This window comes from Panthera onca, chromosome A3 (genome assembly GCF_046562875.1).
Source record: "Panthera onca isolate mPanOnc1 chromosome A3, mPanOnc1 haplotype 2, whole genome shotgun sequence".
NCBI classification, from domain to species: Eukaryota; Metazoa; Chordata; class Mammalia; order Carnivora; family Felidae; genus Panthera; species Panthera onca.
The window spans coordinates 23,436,364-23,455,192 of record NC_138341.1 but is presented as its reverse complement, the minus strand read 5'-3'; the positions used below and the strand labels follow the sequence as shown (position 1 = coordinate 23,455,192).

At 40.2% G+C, this 18,829-nt stretch overlaps 1 protein-coding gene across 5 annotated transcripts in view; it reads right to left on the bottom strand.

Moving 5' to 3' along the window:
- Window positions 1-18,829, bottom strand: part of CLIP4 (CAP-Gly domain containing linker protein family member 4) — a 99,477-nt gene that overhangs the window by 31,188 nt on the left and 49,460 nt on the right. For all 5 annotated transcript variants that reach the window (XR_009615508.3, XM_060651768.3, XM_060651785.3 and 2 more), the window contains 6 exons: window positions 17,282-17,419; window positions 12,948-13,037; window positions 12,024-12,167; window positions 8,303-8,437; window positions 4,735-4,858; window positions 406-470 (listed from right to left, as the gene is read on the bottom strand). Coding sequence is in view for 4 of the 5 variants with exons in the window: in XM_060651768.3 (XP_060507751.1) it covers window positions 406-470; window positions 4,735-4,858; window positions 8,303-8,437; window positions 12,024-12,167; window positions 12,948-13,037; window positions 17,282-17,419 (696 nt within the window). In the remaining variant the exon portion in view is untranslated. The remainder of the gene's footprint in view (window positions 1-405; window positions 471-4,734; window positions 4,859-8,302; window positions 8,438-12,023; window positions 12,168-12,947; window positions 13,038-17,281; window positions 17,420-18,829) is intronic.

Here is an 18,829-nt window from a genome sequence, read left to right as displayed (position 1 = left end):
ATATAGAATAACTACTATGTTTTAGTGGAACACTAACAAAATAGCCAGTGACAATCAAATACATATGTATTTCCTAATATATATTATTTATTAATACATCTATATCTGGGTGATAAAGATATAAAGTAAGTCAAGGGAATAATGAACATAAAGTTCAAGACTCATAACCTGAGGACAAAGTATATGAAAAGGGAGGCAGAGGAGGCTGGGGACACTCAGAGGCCCCCCCCAGTACAGGTCATCTTCACCTAGTAGACGGGTAAAAGATGTTTGCTTTATCATTACAGTAACTGTATGAATACATTTATATGCCTTTTTGTATACACAAATACTTCACAATAAAAAATTTTCAATAAATAAAAGCAAAGGAACAACGATTAGGAACATAAAATTGTGTAAACTTACCAGGATAAGAATGATTCTGTTTATTGGAGGAAATTTCCGAAAGGGTGTCCAGGGAGTCTGTTACCCTGTGAATAAAACAAGTACTGAAGCCTCATTAGAAGAAACAGCAGGTCTTCAGATTTAAGACTGGCGCTCAAGTGAGGTTTTCACAACAACAGTTATTTCTTATTTCACTATTCAACAAACATGCATTGAGTATCTATCAGAAGTCAGAAAGGAACTTCAAGCTAGCATCAGATACAGGCAGTAATAAAATACAAGAGCCCCTTGTTGTTTAAGGATGGTTAACGAAGAAAAAGATGACTTAAGGTGAATTCACTTACAACAGAGACCTGACTTTATTTCTCTGGAACTTTATCTTCAAAGATGAAACTAAATAATATGGAAATAAATTTGTCTTATATTAAATTTAACAAATGTTCAATTAGAATTGTAAAAACATCACATTTTTAAATTGAAAATCAAATACTGACTCAGTCTGTGTACGTATGTGATTTTCTGATAAAATTGCACAACCAAACACAATTCAACGTCTTTTACTTTCTATTTGACCCCAAGCACAACCACAAAGGTAACTTTCCTGACAGGACTGTATTTTTTGATATTCAAATCATTCTTTATTTTTTAAAAAGCCAATCCTAATAGTCTCGTTTTCTTTCAGTTGTTTACTGACCTAACCCACAAAGCCTTCTTTCTGTCAATCACTTCTTCTAGGACACTTGGTCACCATCAAGAAATCCTGCAACTCTCACAATATTTGCAATTCCACCTTGCAATTCACATGCATCATTTTTACTTGACATACACACTACAGCAATCAGTGAGAGATTGCTGAATGCAAAGACTATGACTTGATGAGGAGGACAGATAATCAGGTGGTGATGGGTAATTGAGAAGAACTTAATTCTAAAAGCGATCAGTTCATTAATAATAAGTACCTATAATGGTGAGAACTAAGAATAAGAAAATACTGGGGCGCCTGGGTGGCTCAGTCGGTTAAGCGTCCGACTTCAGCTCAGGTCACGATCTCACGGTCCGTGAGTTCGAGCCCCGCATCGGGCTCTGGGCTGATGGCTCAGAGCCTGGAGCCTGCTTCCGATTCTGTGTCTCCCTCTCTCTCTGCCCCTCCCCCATTCATGCTCTGTCTCTCTCTGTCTCAAAAATAAATAAACGTTAAAAAAAATTTTTTTTAAAAAAGGAAATACTGTGATGAGGAAGACCACTTGGACAAAAAACAGGGAGGTAGGCAGAGAGAGCAGATCAGATCTAGTCAGTAAGTTTTCTTAGAATTTCTGCAAAGAAATAGGTTGATTTATATGTTAATAGAAGAAAAGGTATTAACTAAATGAAAGCTGGGTGATAGTAGAAAGCTACTGAAGCACAGGAAATAACATGTGCAGAGATTCTCAGACAGGAGGCACATTCTTTTTAACGCAAAGCAGGGGGAAAGAGCCAGCTACAATCTGGGAAGAGTGAAATTGTGATTGGTCACCACTTCATTAAGACTGTCCTCAAGCAGTCCCTAGTTTAAAATTCTTTCCTCTTGGAGATCAGTGGTGTCTTTAAAGAGCTCCAAAGCTGGTTTAAATTAGAAATTCCTCAAAATCAGGGACCATGTCTGTTTTATTTGCTTATAGAATGCCTAGCACAGCACAAAGTGCTAAAAGACACTTAATAGTATTCGATGATGATGAATGAGACAATCAGAAGATGACAGGAAGACAGCTGGATCGAGACAGCAGTTCATTTAGAGAGAGAGCCCTGTATCTTTTAAGAAGAGGGGGCTGCTTTTAAAAGAATCACCTTAAAGACGACCAAATAGAAGGCAAGGAAGAAAAAAAGGTAAAAACCGTGTGTTCTATAAACAAAGCAAGAAAAAGAACACGAACATGAGAGAGACAGTGGCTTCACAATATAAAAGGGGGAAAAAACTGTCATAGCATAAGAAAAACACTGCCCTAGATGTGGTCAGTATCTACAGTGCCCAAAATATGCCCAACCATGTCCTCTGGGCAATCAAATATAAATAAAGAACCCCGGTCCTCAGGACTAGGAGACAAAACTTGTATGAGACTGTAGCAATGTGTTAATGGAGATTTGTCCAAAGTAATAAGAGAACCCAGAAGACTGGAGACTTAGCATGGATCTTACCCTAAATGAATCATAAATAAGACATCAGTCCTGAAATAAGGCACCAACTCTCTCTTACTCGTCACAAGGTACTGGTTAAGAACACACATTCTGATATTAAACTACCTGGGTTCAAATTCCCACTTGAAAGCTGTGCACACTTGCCTACTAGTTCCCTGTGCCTTCATCTCCCCACCTGTGAGACAGGGGCATTATAGTACCTGACCCACAGGGAGCTGCAAAGGAGTGAACGATACATGAGGAGCTCTAAACCATGCTGACCCGATGATAGAAGTACTGTTCACTGGCTAGTATCTCTTTCTCTTTATGTATAAGGCACATACCAAAAAACAGCAAACTACCTAAAAGCAAGGGCTTAGGAAAAACAACAACAAAATAACAAACCCAGGCTGAGTCCAGCTCCCTCATTAACTAGTGTAGGAGAGACCAAAATGAGCCACTACCAAACATGCTGCTCTGCCATAAGGATTATTTTGAACTAAAGACATTTGAGAATCGACGAATGCGGGAAGAGGCTTTCTCTGAACTCCCCTTATCTGCCTAAAACAGGTGCTCCAAAGAGAAGGACTCTGCCCTCCCCAAGTTACATCAAGCAGGGAAGACAGACTGGCATCCCAGAGGAGGAGAAGGGATGTTAACACCACACCCAGAGAGACGCTGTCACCAACTATCTCACCTCCCACCCATTTTCCTAAGGGTCCGTTATCTTTCCAGAAAACCAGCTGCCCTCCCTTCAGAGGCCTTTCTCCCAGTAAGATGGTCTATAAGCTCTCCAATCTCACCACTCCTTTGGGTATTCGCTTCTTTCTGTGGTGCCCGGGTGCTAGCAAATTTAAATGTAATAAATTTGTATGCCTTTTCTCCTGTTAATCTATCTTCTGTCAATCTAGTTCACAGACACCCTATCCCACCCCCCACTCAGCTACTGACCCTAAGAGGATAGAGGAAACTTTTTGCTTCCCTACACTAACTATATGACTTTAGCTAAGTCACTTTCTCCCTGAAACTTCTCTTCATTGGCAAAATAAAATAATCATAATACCTTACAACTCACTGGATTTGAAATATGCGTCTAAAAATACACTGTACAGAGCACACCATTTACTAAATGCTCAATAAATTTTTGTCACAGTTACTGTTATTTTCCAGATTGCTTGACCAAATACTTATTAGGATCAAATGAAACAACATTTAATTGAAGTTACTTCATAAACTGCAAAGCATTATATATGTTCAATACTCTGTCATAAATAATAAGAAAAAAATTGTATCAGATACATCAAAGAAGGAAATTAATATAAAAATTGCATGTAGCTATTAAGAGAAACAAAGTGAAGGGGAAAACAGACATAAAAGCGATAAGATGTGCCAGGAGGCAGTCACACAGTCTAGCTAGAAGGGAACTAGATGGGACTCTCGGGACGCGATGGCCGATCCATTCTCATGAACGTGATCACACCATAGATGTTATTTCCTATTTAAAGATTAGTATCCCATTTCCCATCTACTGAGAAGCACACCAAGCCAACTTCTTTCAGCACATAAGTCATTTCCCATAATGGTACCTGGAATTTCACAAGGCCTTGTTTCTGCTCAACTTAATTTTTTAAAGCCAGAGTGAGCAGCTACAAAAGTGTACCATCTTAAGGAGAAACACCGAGGAGGTATATTATATATAAATCCTTAAAGCTTCACTTCCCCCAAAGATCTACTGCCTATCTATTTTTGAAAACTAAAGAAATCAGAGGAAAAAGCCATTTTGGTTCCATTAGGTTTGTAGGAGAATGAATGGGGTGCCTGCTGGCAGGAAATTTAATGTAGTTAGGATGTGACTGAAGCAATCAGAGAGCATTTTTACTTTTGTTTGCATGACAGATTAAGCTTGCTGCTCTCACTGTTCTTAGCAGCAAACGCCACTTCTAATAGCCTACACATACTCATAGGGTTTGCAAATGAGGAATAAAGGAGGGTTTTAAAATTGCAAATCCTCAGCAAAGCAAATTTAGCTTTCCATGAGCCTTCTCTCTGAAGAAGGTGGTTGGTTAACCCCTTGAAAGAAGACACGAGCTGTAGTCAGTGCAGTGCATGTCTTTAATACAAAACGAGGGAACTCTCACTATAAACCATTGCAAATTACAAAAAGGCCTTGTGAATAAGCATAAATGCCATCCTTCTCACCTTTGTACTCTGGATGGGGGAGCAAATATTCCGTATCTTGGAGAACAACTAAAATACTGCACACCTCCAACTGAGCCATCATTCTTGCCATGGGGTTTCTCAAGCTCTATACCGTACCAATATCCTAGAACAAGAATGTTGAATTTTAAAAGCATTTGCACTGTATCCAAAATTGTTATGCTATTATAAAAACCCAAAGCCTGGATGGCTTGACATTTTCATATATGACCAAAATGATGGAAGAGCATCATGATCGTTGAGTTTTCAAATGATAAAATTTGAAAATTTAAAAAAATAAACAGGAAAAACATTTCACAAGCCGAATTATGTATGTTAAAGGAGAGAGAGAAAATACACAAATTTGGCACAAATTAGCTATTATGCAAGTAGTGGCCAAAATGTATCTAAAAGCTATAATGAAAAAGAAACCATCCTTGACTCAGGAATATGGTGTGTTTAAGAGAAGTACAGCACAAAAAAAATACTGAGCTGTATAAATCATAAAATGAACATATAATATTTTCATCTTATCCTCCCAACATTACAACACCACAAACAGTTCTTAAATAATTAAAGAAGGTCAAAAGTAATACGGAAAATACAACTAGACTTCATGGTGACTCTTCTTTTCTTTTTTTCCCCAGCCGGGGTAAAAATAAAAATCATATTTAACCTTAGCGAAAAGATTTAGATTACCTAGCAGGAAGGATTCTCTAAAAGGCTTTTAAGTATATAAAAGGGACGGCTCTGAGGAAAATTATAGGACTTCCTTTTCTAGAGAGCCTAAAGTTAAAGCAGTGAGGTTGCTTTTAGTGTGGTAAGAATTATGTAAATGGACATATACTCCTAGTCTAAGTATAGACATATATACTCCTAGAATAAGGATTCTCAAGTTGAGGGTACCCCAAGACCACTTAAAAGTGTCTAATGGTCTAGGGACACCTGGGTGGCTCAGCTGGTTAAGCGTCCAACTCCCACTCAGGTCATGATGTCATGGTTCATGGGTTCGAACATGTCTGTGCTGACAGTTCAGAGCCTGGCACCTGCTTCAGATTCTGTCTCCCTCTCTCTCTGCCCCACCCCCACTCATTCTCTCCCTCTTTCTCTCTCTCTCAAAAAGAAATAAACATTAAAAAAAAATTTTAAGTGTCTAATGGCCCATTTGTTTTTATTTAAAAGGAGAATACAGTAGTAATTGCCTTTGGCCTCTTACAATCAGCATCAAATAAAAAATAAAAACACAGACATTGAGAAATTTACTGCAAATTAGAATATAAAAATATTGTTTCTTTCAGATTACGAATTCAAAGAGCCAATATACCCTTAAAAATGACAACCTAGAAGTTCTTCGGTCTTTTCCTCTCATGTTCAAAAAGATGACACTTGAGCCCATTTCTAGATACTTTTGTGTTGAAAAGACTAATGCATGACCACTGTCTTCCATACTTAAACAGCGTGCGAGTAATGCATACAAACCTACTGCTTAGTCAAACTCATGCTCTGGGAATAGAGCATCATACTTCTGAATGTCATTAACCAGGGTTGTCTGGTTGCCATTTTTATTTCTCTGAGTGCCACCGTTACAGTGTTCCCACTTTAATATACCACATAACGGGGACATGTTTACCATATGACTCTTGAAAATGGGTAACATACCACAGAAAGACATTATGACAAGTGCCAGCAATTGTGAGTACACACAGTCTGGTAATGGTATGTATCGCTTCCCACTCAAATGGTCATTTTCTTTCCAATAGAAAAGGCTAAAGAGGCCAAATGACCTCCCTCAGGCCTAGATCTTACAATCAGTAAAAAGCCTCGATAGTAGCACCATTCCCTAGCACCGACTGATTGAAATTTTGATGCCACAAGAAACACATGCTACTACTTTCTAAAAAGACAGAATGACTTCAACAGAAAAGTTTCCAACTTCTATGTTTTCTTATGACTTCCCACACTTCTAAATGCTTAAAATCAGGAATTGAAAAATGAAAAGTCAATGGAAAACAATGACTTGTAGCCAGTGAATCAAACCATTCTAACCTTGTTTAAGAGAGAGAAAGGGAACTCCAAAGACATGGAGATTGTGAAAAAAAAATACCCTACCTTTGGGATTCTTAGGTTTTTATTTGAGAACTATATTAAGACCATCCTAACTAATCTCAATTACTACCTGGAGACCTATGAGAGACATGAATTATACAACACATAGCCCATCTCAAATCAATTAGCTGGGTTGCAATTATAAGTGGTATAATGAAAAAGTCTGTGCGGGGAGACAATTCTCCATGGCTCGCTCATGTTTCTGCATGTTTTATGAACAGAGGCACTTCCTGTCTTTCCATGGATGTCTGCACAGAGGGCAACCTTGGAGGACAGAGACAGAGTGTGGGCGGCCGGCCCACACAAAACACAGGCACGCTTGCTGTCCAATACAGAGGTTCTGATCCCTTATGCTCAGGGCCCTTCTCCTGTTAGCATAAACCACTGCATGTGCAGGTGTCACCCCCTGGGAACGGGGGCTCAGGGAGCAAGTGTAGGAAAATGCTGACACACTGGTTTCTGCTGCTGCTGTGAGTATGAAAGGGCTGTGTCTGAATCAGGAGCCTAAAGTCTTCCATCAGCCTCTATGAAGCTGTGGCAACTACACAGGTGGGGTAAAATCTCAGATCCTTCACAGTTCTTGACAGAATGCTACAAACTTAAAATCAGTGGTCTCGGTAACCTTTTCCTCAAATGCTGCAATGCCACCATGTGTCAAAATAGCATATTGCCATTTAAAACATACAAACATGGTTTCACTCAACTGGCTTCTCCATTTGAAATTAAAATCACTGAAAATGTGCGTCCGACTTTGGCTCAGGTCATGATATCACAGTCGTGAGTTTGAGCCCCGCATCCGGCTCTGTGCTGACAGCTCAGAACTTGGAGCCTCCTTTGGATTCTGTGTCTCCCTCTCTCTCTGACCCTCCCCCGCTCATGCTCTGTCTCCTCTGTCTCAAAAATAAATAAACATTAAAAAAAATTTTTTTAATCATTGAAAATGCAAAAGAAAGCTAATCTTTACTTTTGGAAACACAATATTAAGTCTAGGTTGGAATGAATATATAAATACACAAACGTGTGTTTTTAAGGTCCCAGGGTGCACAAAGGCTTTTTCATTTTCCCTTAAACCCTGTTGCTGGCTTTTCTCTCCAAGCCACTCTGATAAATGCTCTATGCCGTGAACTCATTTTAAGATTATCCTTAGCAAATATCTAATCCTAATATTTTCTCTCTGTTATTTAGCACGCTTGGCAATCAGTGAAAGTCAAGTTGGGAGAATAACAACTAATTTTAACACCAGACAATTTAAAACACAGCTGGCGAGGAAAATTTATGGATAAGAGTCAACCTGAGTACAAACAGTCCGTGGTTTTATCACTGTATTGCTTTTCGGTGCCAGAGCTAACATCCACAACAACTGTTAATCAAGAATTCTCTACAGTTAAGTTTTACCCACGTAAAATTTTAAACCTTTTGTATTCTAAAGCACGCAAACTGAGCAAAGAACGCACAGACAAGTTACCTGGAGCAAAGTTCGTTGTCCCAAAGAATTTAATGACGCCAATTCTCTGGCCTACCACCAGCACGCGATCTCCCAGGTGGAGCTCTCCAGAAGAGCGGCTGTTATTTGCTACAGATGCTGCTGAGGAATTCAAACCTGTTTAATTGGTTGGTGGAGGAAGGGGAAAGGGCAGAAAAAGAGCAGGAGAAAAAGGGGAGGAAAAAAAACAAACAAACTCAAAAAGCATATTAGCCAAAAAACCACTATGTATTCTAACCAGTCTAACTAGTTGAAGATTTCAACATATGATGCCTTTCATTATTTAATTTTTTTAATGTTTATTTTTGAGAGAGAGAGAGAGAGAGAGAATGAGCAGTGGAGGGGCAGAAAGAGAGGGAAACACAGAATCCAAAGCAGGCTCCAGGATCTCAGCGCACAGCCCAACGTGGAGTTCGAACTCAGGAGACATGAGATCATGACCTGAGCCAAAGTCAGAGGCTCAACTGACTGAGTCACCCAGGTGCCCTGTGACACCTTTCATTATATACATCATCTACAAGCATGGCTCTTACATGTGAGGTCAATATATTCAAAAAATTTTTGAAGGGTTTCCTGAAAAAAATTATTGCCACGGGAATTTAATACACACAGTTCCTGGTACAGTATCCATCCTATCCAGATCGCCCGGGGCACGCTCTACTAGAACAGAGGCCAGGATGCTTTTTCTGTAAAGGGCCAGAGAGGGAGGATTTTAGTCTGTGCGGGCGATACCGTCTCTGTCACGACGACTCAGCTCTGCTACTGCAGCACAAACGCACACAGACACAAAACGGGCATGGCGTGTTCCAATACGACTTTACAAAAATAGGTGGTGGGTTGGATTTGGCCCACGCGCCAAATCCCTTTCTACTAAATTGTAATGCTACAATTAGAAACTAATTCATTGGAACTCAGTGTATAATATACATACAGGAAGGTGATTTCAAAGTGAAAATTGCTGTAAGTTTCCAATTACCTCCAACTGATCTCCTTATTAGAAACGAAACCACTCCCCCTCCCCTTGATTCAAACCTAATCCCTGAAATGCCCGCTGTGAAACATCGGAAGTCCTAGAGAAAGACTGTCTAGAAAGCTGTTCTGATATAACAGAGAAAAAGTGGGCCCTTGAGGCTTCTCCCATCAGTCCATAAACAGACCTGAACAGCTATAATCTGGGAAGGCAGGGGACAGAGGGTTAATCACACTGCCAAAGGGAGAGAGACTAAAGATATGGCATCAAACGAGGAACATAAACCCAGAGAGAAGGAAGGTCTGGAAAAAGCGCTATACTAAAAAGTCTTAGGCCCTCATAATAACTAATATTTCCACAGCACTTCACAGTTTACAAAGTGCTCTTCGTAGAATTATAATTATAGATAAGATACAAACTCAGAAATTAACTAAGACATGGTGTTCCCAGGTAGTCGAGGGCATACCAGGATTAAAGGCCGGGCCCTACAGTGGGCCCAAGTTCCCGGGTGGGTCCCCAGGCTATTTCAATGGCCCAAGGACAGCACATTCAACAACGGGATACAATGACGCTAAAAACACAGACTTCCTCCCCTACCTCTGCCATTCCCCTGGTCTGCTCCTTCTGCTCCCCTGTACCCTAACTTCCCCATACGTCTGCACCCCTCAAATGCAAACCTACAGGAAAGTGAAATATCTACTCACTCTAGGAAAGTGTCCTGGGGAAATGTTCCTGGGGTCCCCAACATGGGTTTCTCTCATGGATCTCCTATTCTCTCTGCCTCCCTTCCTACAAGTTCCTCTTTCTCATTCCAATTGACAACTCTCTTCATCTATTATCTAAGCCTACATACCGCTTAAATTTATAAAGAGGGGAAAAACATTAAATAAGTAGGCACACTAGAGCTACTTCTTGTAACAGGCAAAAAGGGTAATTCAAAAGCCCAAATCCCAAGTGAAGAAGGCCTTCTATGAATGCGACTAAAACGAGGGCAGCGGAACTGCTGCATGCCCGGTCCTCTCACCTCTGTTCCTCAGAGGGCTGAGCAGAAACGGCTTCCAAGGGAAAGAGCATCTACTCAGAGAATACAGGTTCCAGGTGAACAATTTCAGGCAAAACTTCTAGGTTCTCTGCTTTTACAGTTTCAGCTTGTAGGTGTGTTATGCCAGTGCTACTGCTGAGGGCCCCTCCCCACCACGTACAATCAGTATTTTAAAGAGAAAAAAAATCCCGTCATCAACATTTTCTATAATAAAATATTGGTTCAGTACAACTGTTAACAAGCATTCAAAAGAGAATCTGGGAACTATTATGAGGTTCACTGAAAACAATTTATGCCAAAATGGTTTCTCTTCCTTTCTGGACGAGGTTGCTATGTAGGTAAGTAAGTGAACTGCAACATATTCCATATAGGCTGATTTGGGCAAGAAGTCAGCTATGAAGTGTTTTCTATACGCTCACTCGCAGCTGGAGAACTATGGGCCGCACGAGGTTGGGCAGGACTCAGGGCAAGTTAAAAAGCCCCATCAGGGGTGCTTGGGTGGCTCAGTGGTTGACTTCAGCTCAGGTCACAATCTCACAGTTCGTGAGCTCGAGCCCTACGTCAGGCTCTGTGCTGACAGCTCAGAGCCTAGAGCCTGCTTCAGATTCTGTTTCTCCCTCTCTCTCTGCTCCTCCCCTGCTCCTGCTCTCTTTCTTTCTCTCTCTCAAAAATAAATAAACATTAAAAAAAAAAAAAAAAAAGCCCCAACACAATAGTCAAGCTGTCAGGAGAGCCTCTGACCCTCTCGTACATAGTTTTAAACAAGGACTGGAACTTTATATACGCAGATGACACAAAAGTAGGTGAAAAAGCTAATATTCCAGATGTATGAAACCAAATTCAGAGGGATAAAACCTCTAACATTAAATTGCATGAAAATACATGTACAGCCCTATATGGAGCAGCAGAGTGAAGAGCGCCAGCATAAGGCTCCGTCTGAGCCAATGACACCGTGTGGTCAGCAAACTGCAGGAGCAGCCCTACACTGTACTTGTGCTGCCAGGCGGCAGTCCAGCTCTCTACAGGCTGGCCGCCAGGGGTCTGGAGACCCGGGAGCATGAGGAAGAGCTGGGATGGAGGCAAACTGTAACAGCAGCAGAGAAAGTATCAGGCGGACCTCAGGATGAAGCCCGGGCGTCCCACTTAGAAACCGCCATCAGGCACCGAAGACTTACCTCCCTAAGTCTCGGTTTCCTCATTCATAAAATGAGGATGATAATAATAGTACCTACCCACAGGTTTGTTCTGAGAATTAAGTGAAATAAGGTGTGTAAAATGCTTAGACTAGAACCTGAAATAATAAGTATACAATCCACATTAGTTATTGTTAGTTAGGTCTAGATTAGAAAAGAAGTAAGAAAGATAATAACCATACGGTTTCCACATATTCGAGGAGCTATCATAAAGTTCTAAAATAGCCCTTAAAGAGCCAAAGGCATTAGATGCATCGGAAAGGGAAGAAGTCAGTCCAGATAAGGGAAGTGGCAGGGGCACCGGGAGAAAGGCAGGGAGACAGAGGATGCCCACGAAGGGGAGAGGGGTGGGGGCCACGGGAAAGACAGAAGAGGACAAGTAGTTCAATCTGACTGAAGTAAAAGTTTCCTTCTACACATTTAAAAAGAGCAAATCTACTTACAAACAAACCAAGATAAAAAACACCAAGAAAGCCTGGTTGAAAAAGCCATAGATACCAGCACTGGCTCTAGAGGAGACAGATGGGCTTTTGCTCACTGTCTTCTTGCCATTGCTACGTGCATTCAGCTTCTTGGGGTAGCTTGGTTTGTGTTCCAAAGACGATGTAGAGGAGGAGCTGCTGACGGATCCAAGCAGGGTAACTAAAACAGGTAAAGGAAAAGAACACAGAGAAGGGTGGAAAGTAAGAAATGAGCCACTAAGATGCTTTTCCAGGTAAATCCCTCTGAAACCCTCCATTTAGCTTCCTCTGTGGATTATCCAGTGTTGAATTAAATGCCCGGTTTCATCCAAACATACGGTAGTTCATATAGACAAGACTTTATAACCCAAGCAACTGTATTTTAACGATTCACGCCGGACGAGGACACTCTTACACAGAAGAGTACTGTCACATCATTAACTGAAGGTGACTACTTACCTATTCTACCCACCACTCTCTCTCACCTCCCACTTTAGATGGCTTAGTAGAATCCATCCTATTTATATTTTAAAATGCTATTAATTTAAGGTAACAAAAAGATAGTATTAAAATGTTTTGAGTTAATGAAGGCAAGCAGGAATACTCTTGAATTTTCTACCCATGCTCTATTCACCCAATGATTTGACAGCTGAAGGCAACTTTGAAACATTCTTATGAAGCCATCTACACTGGGGAATTTCCTTTCAGTCTCCCTCCTAATCTAATCCAATTGCTCTCTAATTTAAGTGTACGTGGATGCACAGTATAGGATTTTATGCCAAAACCACGTATATATTTTATGACGAGCTGCTGAAGGTATTTTCAAGGATGATTTGCTACTATAATGATTTTTTCCTTAAAAACTTTAAAACTTAGCCCTTTATAAGCTTTATCACTGTATTATTTTAAAGTTCCATCAGTAAATTAAATTTTTAGAATGGAAGTTATAAAATTATCTTACCATCTTTGTCTGTTACAGGTTTTGATTCTTCACCAGGAGGCAATGAAAGTGTTGATTCAGAAGCACTATCTTTTTTGGAGGTCATTAATCCTACCACATAGAAACAAACACTTTCAGCAAGAACTTTAACATTAAACATGAAAATGTATTTGCTTTTTTGTGTACAGACATCCCTCATTATCTAAATCTTATCCACTTCCAAAAACATGTTGGATAATCAGTTCACAGACAGCAGGGACCAATATTTCAATACATAAAGAGGGGAAAAAATGCATTCCTAGCCTCTCCATCTGAAAACCCCAATTTCCTCAAATACCACTAAAGTCTCTTTTAAACCTATTTAACAGTCCACTAAGGAATTCTAAATACAGTAAAACATTTAAAGCACAGGTGCCTAGTTGTTTGACACTTCGCACACTCAGTAGTGTGTCTGCACAATGCCAGCAGGTAGAGTGAACCTCAGCTGAAGCACCACCGCCACCCACCCACTAGGACTTGCAAACAACTTACAGACTTCACTCATATGCGCGCAAACCCATTACAACAGATTTTCTATTTAGATAGCGAACTCTGGGTAAAAATTTTTGCAAATCATGATAGTCACTATTCATCAAAGTGAATGTCAGACAGTAAGAAACCCCCCCACTCTCTGCCCTGGGTGCTCTGAAGATAACTATCACCACACCCAAGCCTCACAAACAAACTCACTTTAAAAAAGAAAAAGCTCATGAATAATACTTCGCCTTACTCAGACTTCTGTTTCCATTCTCCAGAACCAAACTGTTTAAATAGGAAACCTAATGGACCGCACCCAGTTCTAAATTCCATTAAGCATCCATTTCAGTTCTTCTCACTTAGGAAGCACTGGAGTGAAGAACTATACTCTGAGCATCACAAACATGAGCAAGACCTGGTCTCAGCCTGAAAGAATCTTTTCAATCCAGTATGGAGGACAGATAGGGAGCATGGGTAACTAAATAACTAAATATGAGGGCATGTATTGATAAGCGCTAACATAGAAAAGGGAGACAATAATCATGGCTACAAAGATAAATTAATGTCTTGAGAAGATGACATTCTGAGATAGGTCTTGAAGGACAGGTAAGACTTCTTCCAGAGCACAGTGGAGGTATGGTCAGAAAGAACTGAAGGTAGGCATTCTAGATGGACAAAAAGAAAAAAATCTTAAAAGACAGGGTCAGGGAGGAGAAGTAGCTTGGCTGGAATAAAGAACACTTTGGGATATGGAAGAAGTAAGACCGGATAGATAGGTCAGAGTGAAATCTCAGGGGGCAACGGTGCCAGATAAGGAATCAGTCCTCTTGTGGAAGGAATGAGCCTCTGATGGACTTTTCGTGAAAGAGGGCTGGCATGAACAGATGGGGGAACAATGTCACCCTGGCAGCAAAACTTAGAAGGAAACTGGATGGGCAGAGACAGGAAGCACAGACCAGAGAGGAGTTACTACAACAGGTAGAACGAGGACCAGAAGGACAACAGCAGGTACTGAACAGAGGGGTGGGTAACAGAGACTTCGTGCAAGCACCCCACAGGGAGTTCATTTCTTATTTTTCAGTTTTAAAATATCCATTTGGTTCTTTCTTATTTGAATTAGTTTTAATGTTTATTTCTTGAGCGAGCACGCCGGGGAGGGGCAGAGAGAGGGAGACACAGAATCTGAAGCAGGCTCCAGGCTCTGCTCTGTCAGCACAGAGCCCGACACAGGGCTTGAACTCATAAACCGTGAGATCATGACCTAAGCCAAAGTCGGACACTTAACCAACTGAGCCACGCAGGTGCCCCTGTTATCTGAATTTTTTAATTGAGATCTCTGGAGATTCGCATGTAGTTGTATGAGTAATACAGGGAGATCTCTTGCATACTTTGCCCAATTTCCCCAAATGTAGCTGTTTATATAACTATGATATCACAACCAGGATACCAACATTGATACAATCCATGAATCCTGGGGCACCCCAGTTTTAACCACACTCATTAGTGTGTGCGCATGTGCCCATGCTCACACATCATTTGGTTCTTTTTTACATCTTCATTCCTCTGAACTTTCTTTCCACTTGTTTCAAGAATTAACCTTAATTCATAGAGGATGGTTATATTATTTAAAGCCTTTATCTGTGTCATGTCTGTGTCATGTCAGGGTTGGCAACCTTTGATTATCTTTTTCCTTGACAGATGTTGAGATTTTCCTGGTTTTTCGTATTTTGAGCAATTTTGGATTGTATCCTGTACATTTTAAATATATTATGTTGTGGGACTCTGGATCTTGTTTAAATCCTATGCAGAATGTTTACCATTTTGTTTTAGCAAGGACTCAACCCAGTTAGGTTCAGGCTGGACATCCCTCCCACCTTCTGGACGCTGTGCTTCCAATGCCAGTTCAGTTTCCAAGGCCTTTTGGGATCCTTCTCATAGGTTGTGCCATCCAGTAGTGTCTGGGACCTGGGCAGTGGTCTACCCTGGAGACCAAAGCCCGTGGTCAGATCCACACGTGTACAAGTTGAGAGTAAGCCCAGGAGTTCACACCCAACATTTTGAGACCACTTTCTTGAACTCCCTCCTCTCCACAGTCTCCCTGACACTTTCCTGCTCCTGGAGGCACCCCTTCCTGGTATCAGGGCAGGGTGCCTAGGCTTTAGTTCCCTTGCTCTGTCATACAGTCTCTGGGGACTGACTCTGCCTCTGGGGACAAGCAGTGAGTAAAAAGAAGACAAACTATTGGAGAGATTCCATCCCTATTCCTGGAACCACAGTTTCTCTGGTGAGAGAGAAGGGTCTTCCTCCCTTGGGGTTTCTGGTACCCGGCCACCCACGGCTGCTACTGCAACATGAAGGACTGCCTAGGGACTGGGGAGGGAAAGAACCAAAGGAATATAAAAAAAATCTATCTTTTTTAAAAAAGGGATTTCCTCCATTTTCTGTCTAGTAGGGGACCCCCAGGGCTTCTCTTTGGGCTTTCTTTCCATAATGGCTGTGAACTTCTGGGTTTCAGGTTTAAAGGATACCATTTACAAGTGCATCAAAAAGTATGAAGTACCCAGGAACAGACCTAACAAAACTGGGACAAGATAGCTATAGAGAAAATTATAAAACCTTCCTGAGATATTTTTAAAGGACCCAATTAAATAAAGCAATATCCCAAGCTTATAATTAAAAGACTGAATATTGTAAAGATGTCAATTCTTCCCAAACTGACTTATGGTTTAAAATGCAAAACCAATAAAACTTCAGCAGATATTTTTTAAAAGAAACTTAATAGCTTACTCTAAAATTTATACGGAAGTATGACTTACAAGGATCCAAATAGGCAAGACACTGTTCAAGAATAAGGTAGGAAGCTTTCCTTTACTAGATATCAAGATTTATGTTTTTACTAGTTATGAAGTCCACTACTGACACAGAGATATTTAAATAGCTCAATGGAAGAGAGTAGAAAGGCCAACCAAATTCTTGGGCAAAATCCCTTAATCACAGTAGAAAGCCTTTCTGCTTCAGCCACTGATAAGTTAGCAAGTACTTACCAAGGGTCTATTTTGTGCTATGTACTACTACAGTGAATACGAAAGTACAAAACACTCTCATAGCCCATTTAAAGTTTAAAATTTTGCTGAAAGAATAAAAGATCTGCACAAATAAAGCAATTGGAGGAAAAGACCCAAGATAACAAAGAATTGTGTGGTATGGATACAAGTGTACACAGAATTAGAGAGAATGGAGACACCAAAGTGATCTGGGTCATCAGTGAAGTTTTCTTGGAGAAACAGCATCTGAATAAAGAGGTAAAGCACATCCAGGACCTCAAAAGGCATGAGTCAAATTACTTCACCCAGAGAAACAGCATGAGTCAAAGTATGGAGGGAAGAGGGAGGACAACGTACGCCCAAGACAGTGAGACATGAAACCACAGTTCGCCTATGGAGGCAGCCAGAGATCCCATCGAATACAGGAAGGACTCAGAGTCAGAATATTTTCTGATTAAAAGAGAAGGCACTAAAATTCTTGAATAGGTGAGAAACATAAAGCTAGTTGTGTTTATAAGGATCTACTGGAGGTATAAAATCTAGCTTGGAGGTTACATTAGCCAGTGATGAAGGTTTGCGGGTGGTAGGAAAGAAAGGAACAAATGTATAGTATTCTTGTCAGGAATCGAAATCATAAACCATGACTGATGTTTAAAACCACGTGAGATGTGGGTTTTATTAAATTCAGGTTCCACAGTTATCTAACAAAAAAGGGTGAAGCAAGCTAAATATAAGGCATTCCACAAAAGAAAGAAATATGCTGAATAAAAGATTTAACTTTCTGGCTTGACCTACCAGTATTTACTTTGGACGTTACATGAGCTACATCAATTTTCTGGGACCTGATAAGAGGCACAGCTTTTGCAGAGGTGTGTACTATATTCTTCCTTCGATCTTTTGCTTTACTTATCTTTGAAAGAGGTGCAAATATACCTAAGGGAGGAACGCAGAGCTTGAGTTAGTGCTAAACAATTAACAGCATTTCCAATAAAGGGGCAAGTACAACCATTTGATAATATAAATGTTTAAGTTCTTTTTTAGTGCCTACCGGGAATCCTGTAGGGAGAGACAGGAAAAAGTAAGACACAACACTTACCCTCAGAGAGCTTACAATCTAGTTGTCAAGATGAACAACATACACAGTAATTTAAAAATCACATAAAAGATGCATGATCAGGTATTAAGTGAAATTCAGGGAAAACAGAAATGAGTGAAGGTAAGACTTGTCCATCATTCCATCATAACGATTTCTGACTAGGCTACTGGCAAATAATAGTGCACTTCAGAGCATACAAACTATTCATCTGTGTCGCTTTGTGTCTCCTTTAGGACATATTTTCCCCCCATGACAGCTTTTTATGCCCTTGTTCTATTTCTCTACCAGACTGTACACCTTTGGAAGATGAAATTCAAACATTATTCATTTCTACATTTCCCCACTGTACCTAATTTCAGTGCCTTACACATAGTAGGGATATAAAAAATACTCTCCAGTACAAAATATAATCTTCCCAAAAGGCATAGCCCTCAGCTCCTGACAATCATAAACAGCACAGTGCGTGCTTGGGAGGGGCGGCATGTGGGGACAGAGGGAGGGCCTGCAGATCTGCAGCGGCTCAGAGTATAAAATTCCATTTAAAAAAGAGGAGTTTACCCAGGAAGTGAAATATCCAGTATAAATAAGTATGCATAGACATTAGAGATAGTGTATAGACTACAAATACAAAGATTATCTAAGACATTTTAAATAAAAAAAAAAGTCATAATATGTGTATCACACTCTTCCATCGGGTGTTTACAATCTAATAAAGACATACTGTGACCAAAATGTAAGATGTACATTAAAAATAACTTTTCTTTAAAATGAGTCTGTAGAAATGCTCAAGACTACCAAAAGTGAGTGCTTTGTTAATAACCAAAAAGTGCTGACTATATGCCTTTTCCGCTAATCATGAAATGCTTTCCTCCTTGGGATTCTATATTACTTTCTCCTGATTTTCCTCTCTTCTGACTTCTCCACAATGTTCTCTCTTCTGTCTCCCACCTGGCATGTTTTCCTTGAATTTCTATTCTTTTCTCTAAGCTCTTTTCCTTGCCAAATACACACACACACACACACACACACACACACACACACACACACACACACTACAGTGTGATAACTACATCCAATTGCCAAGGGTTGGAAGACAGAAATTATTTTATACTCCAGAAATGTAAATTTGTACAATATTAATGGAAGACAAAAATTCTGACCTAATCCTCTTTGTGGCATTAATTATAAAGAAATATTTATACTTAAAGATGATCACAAAGGTTACAAAAGTTACATTCGTATAAGGA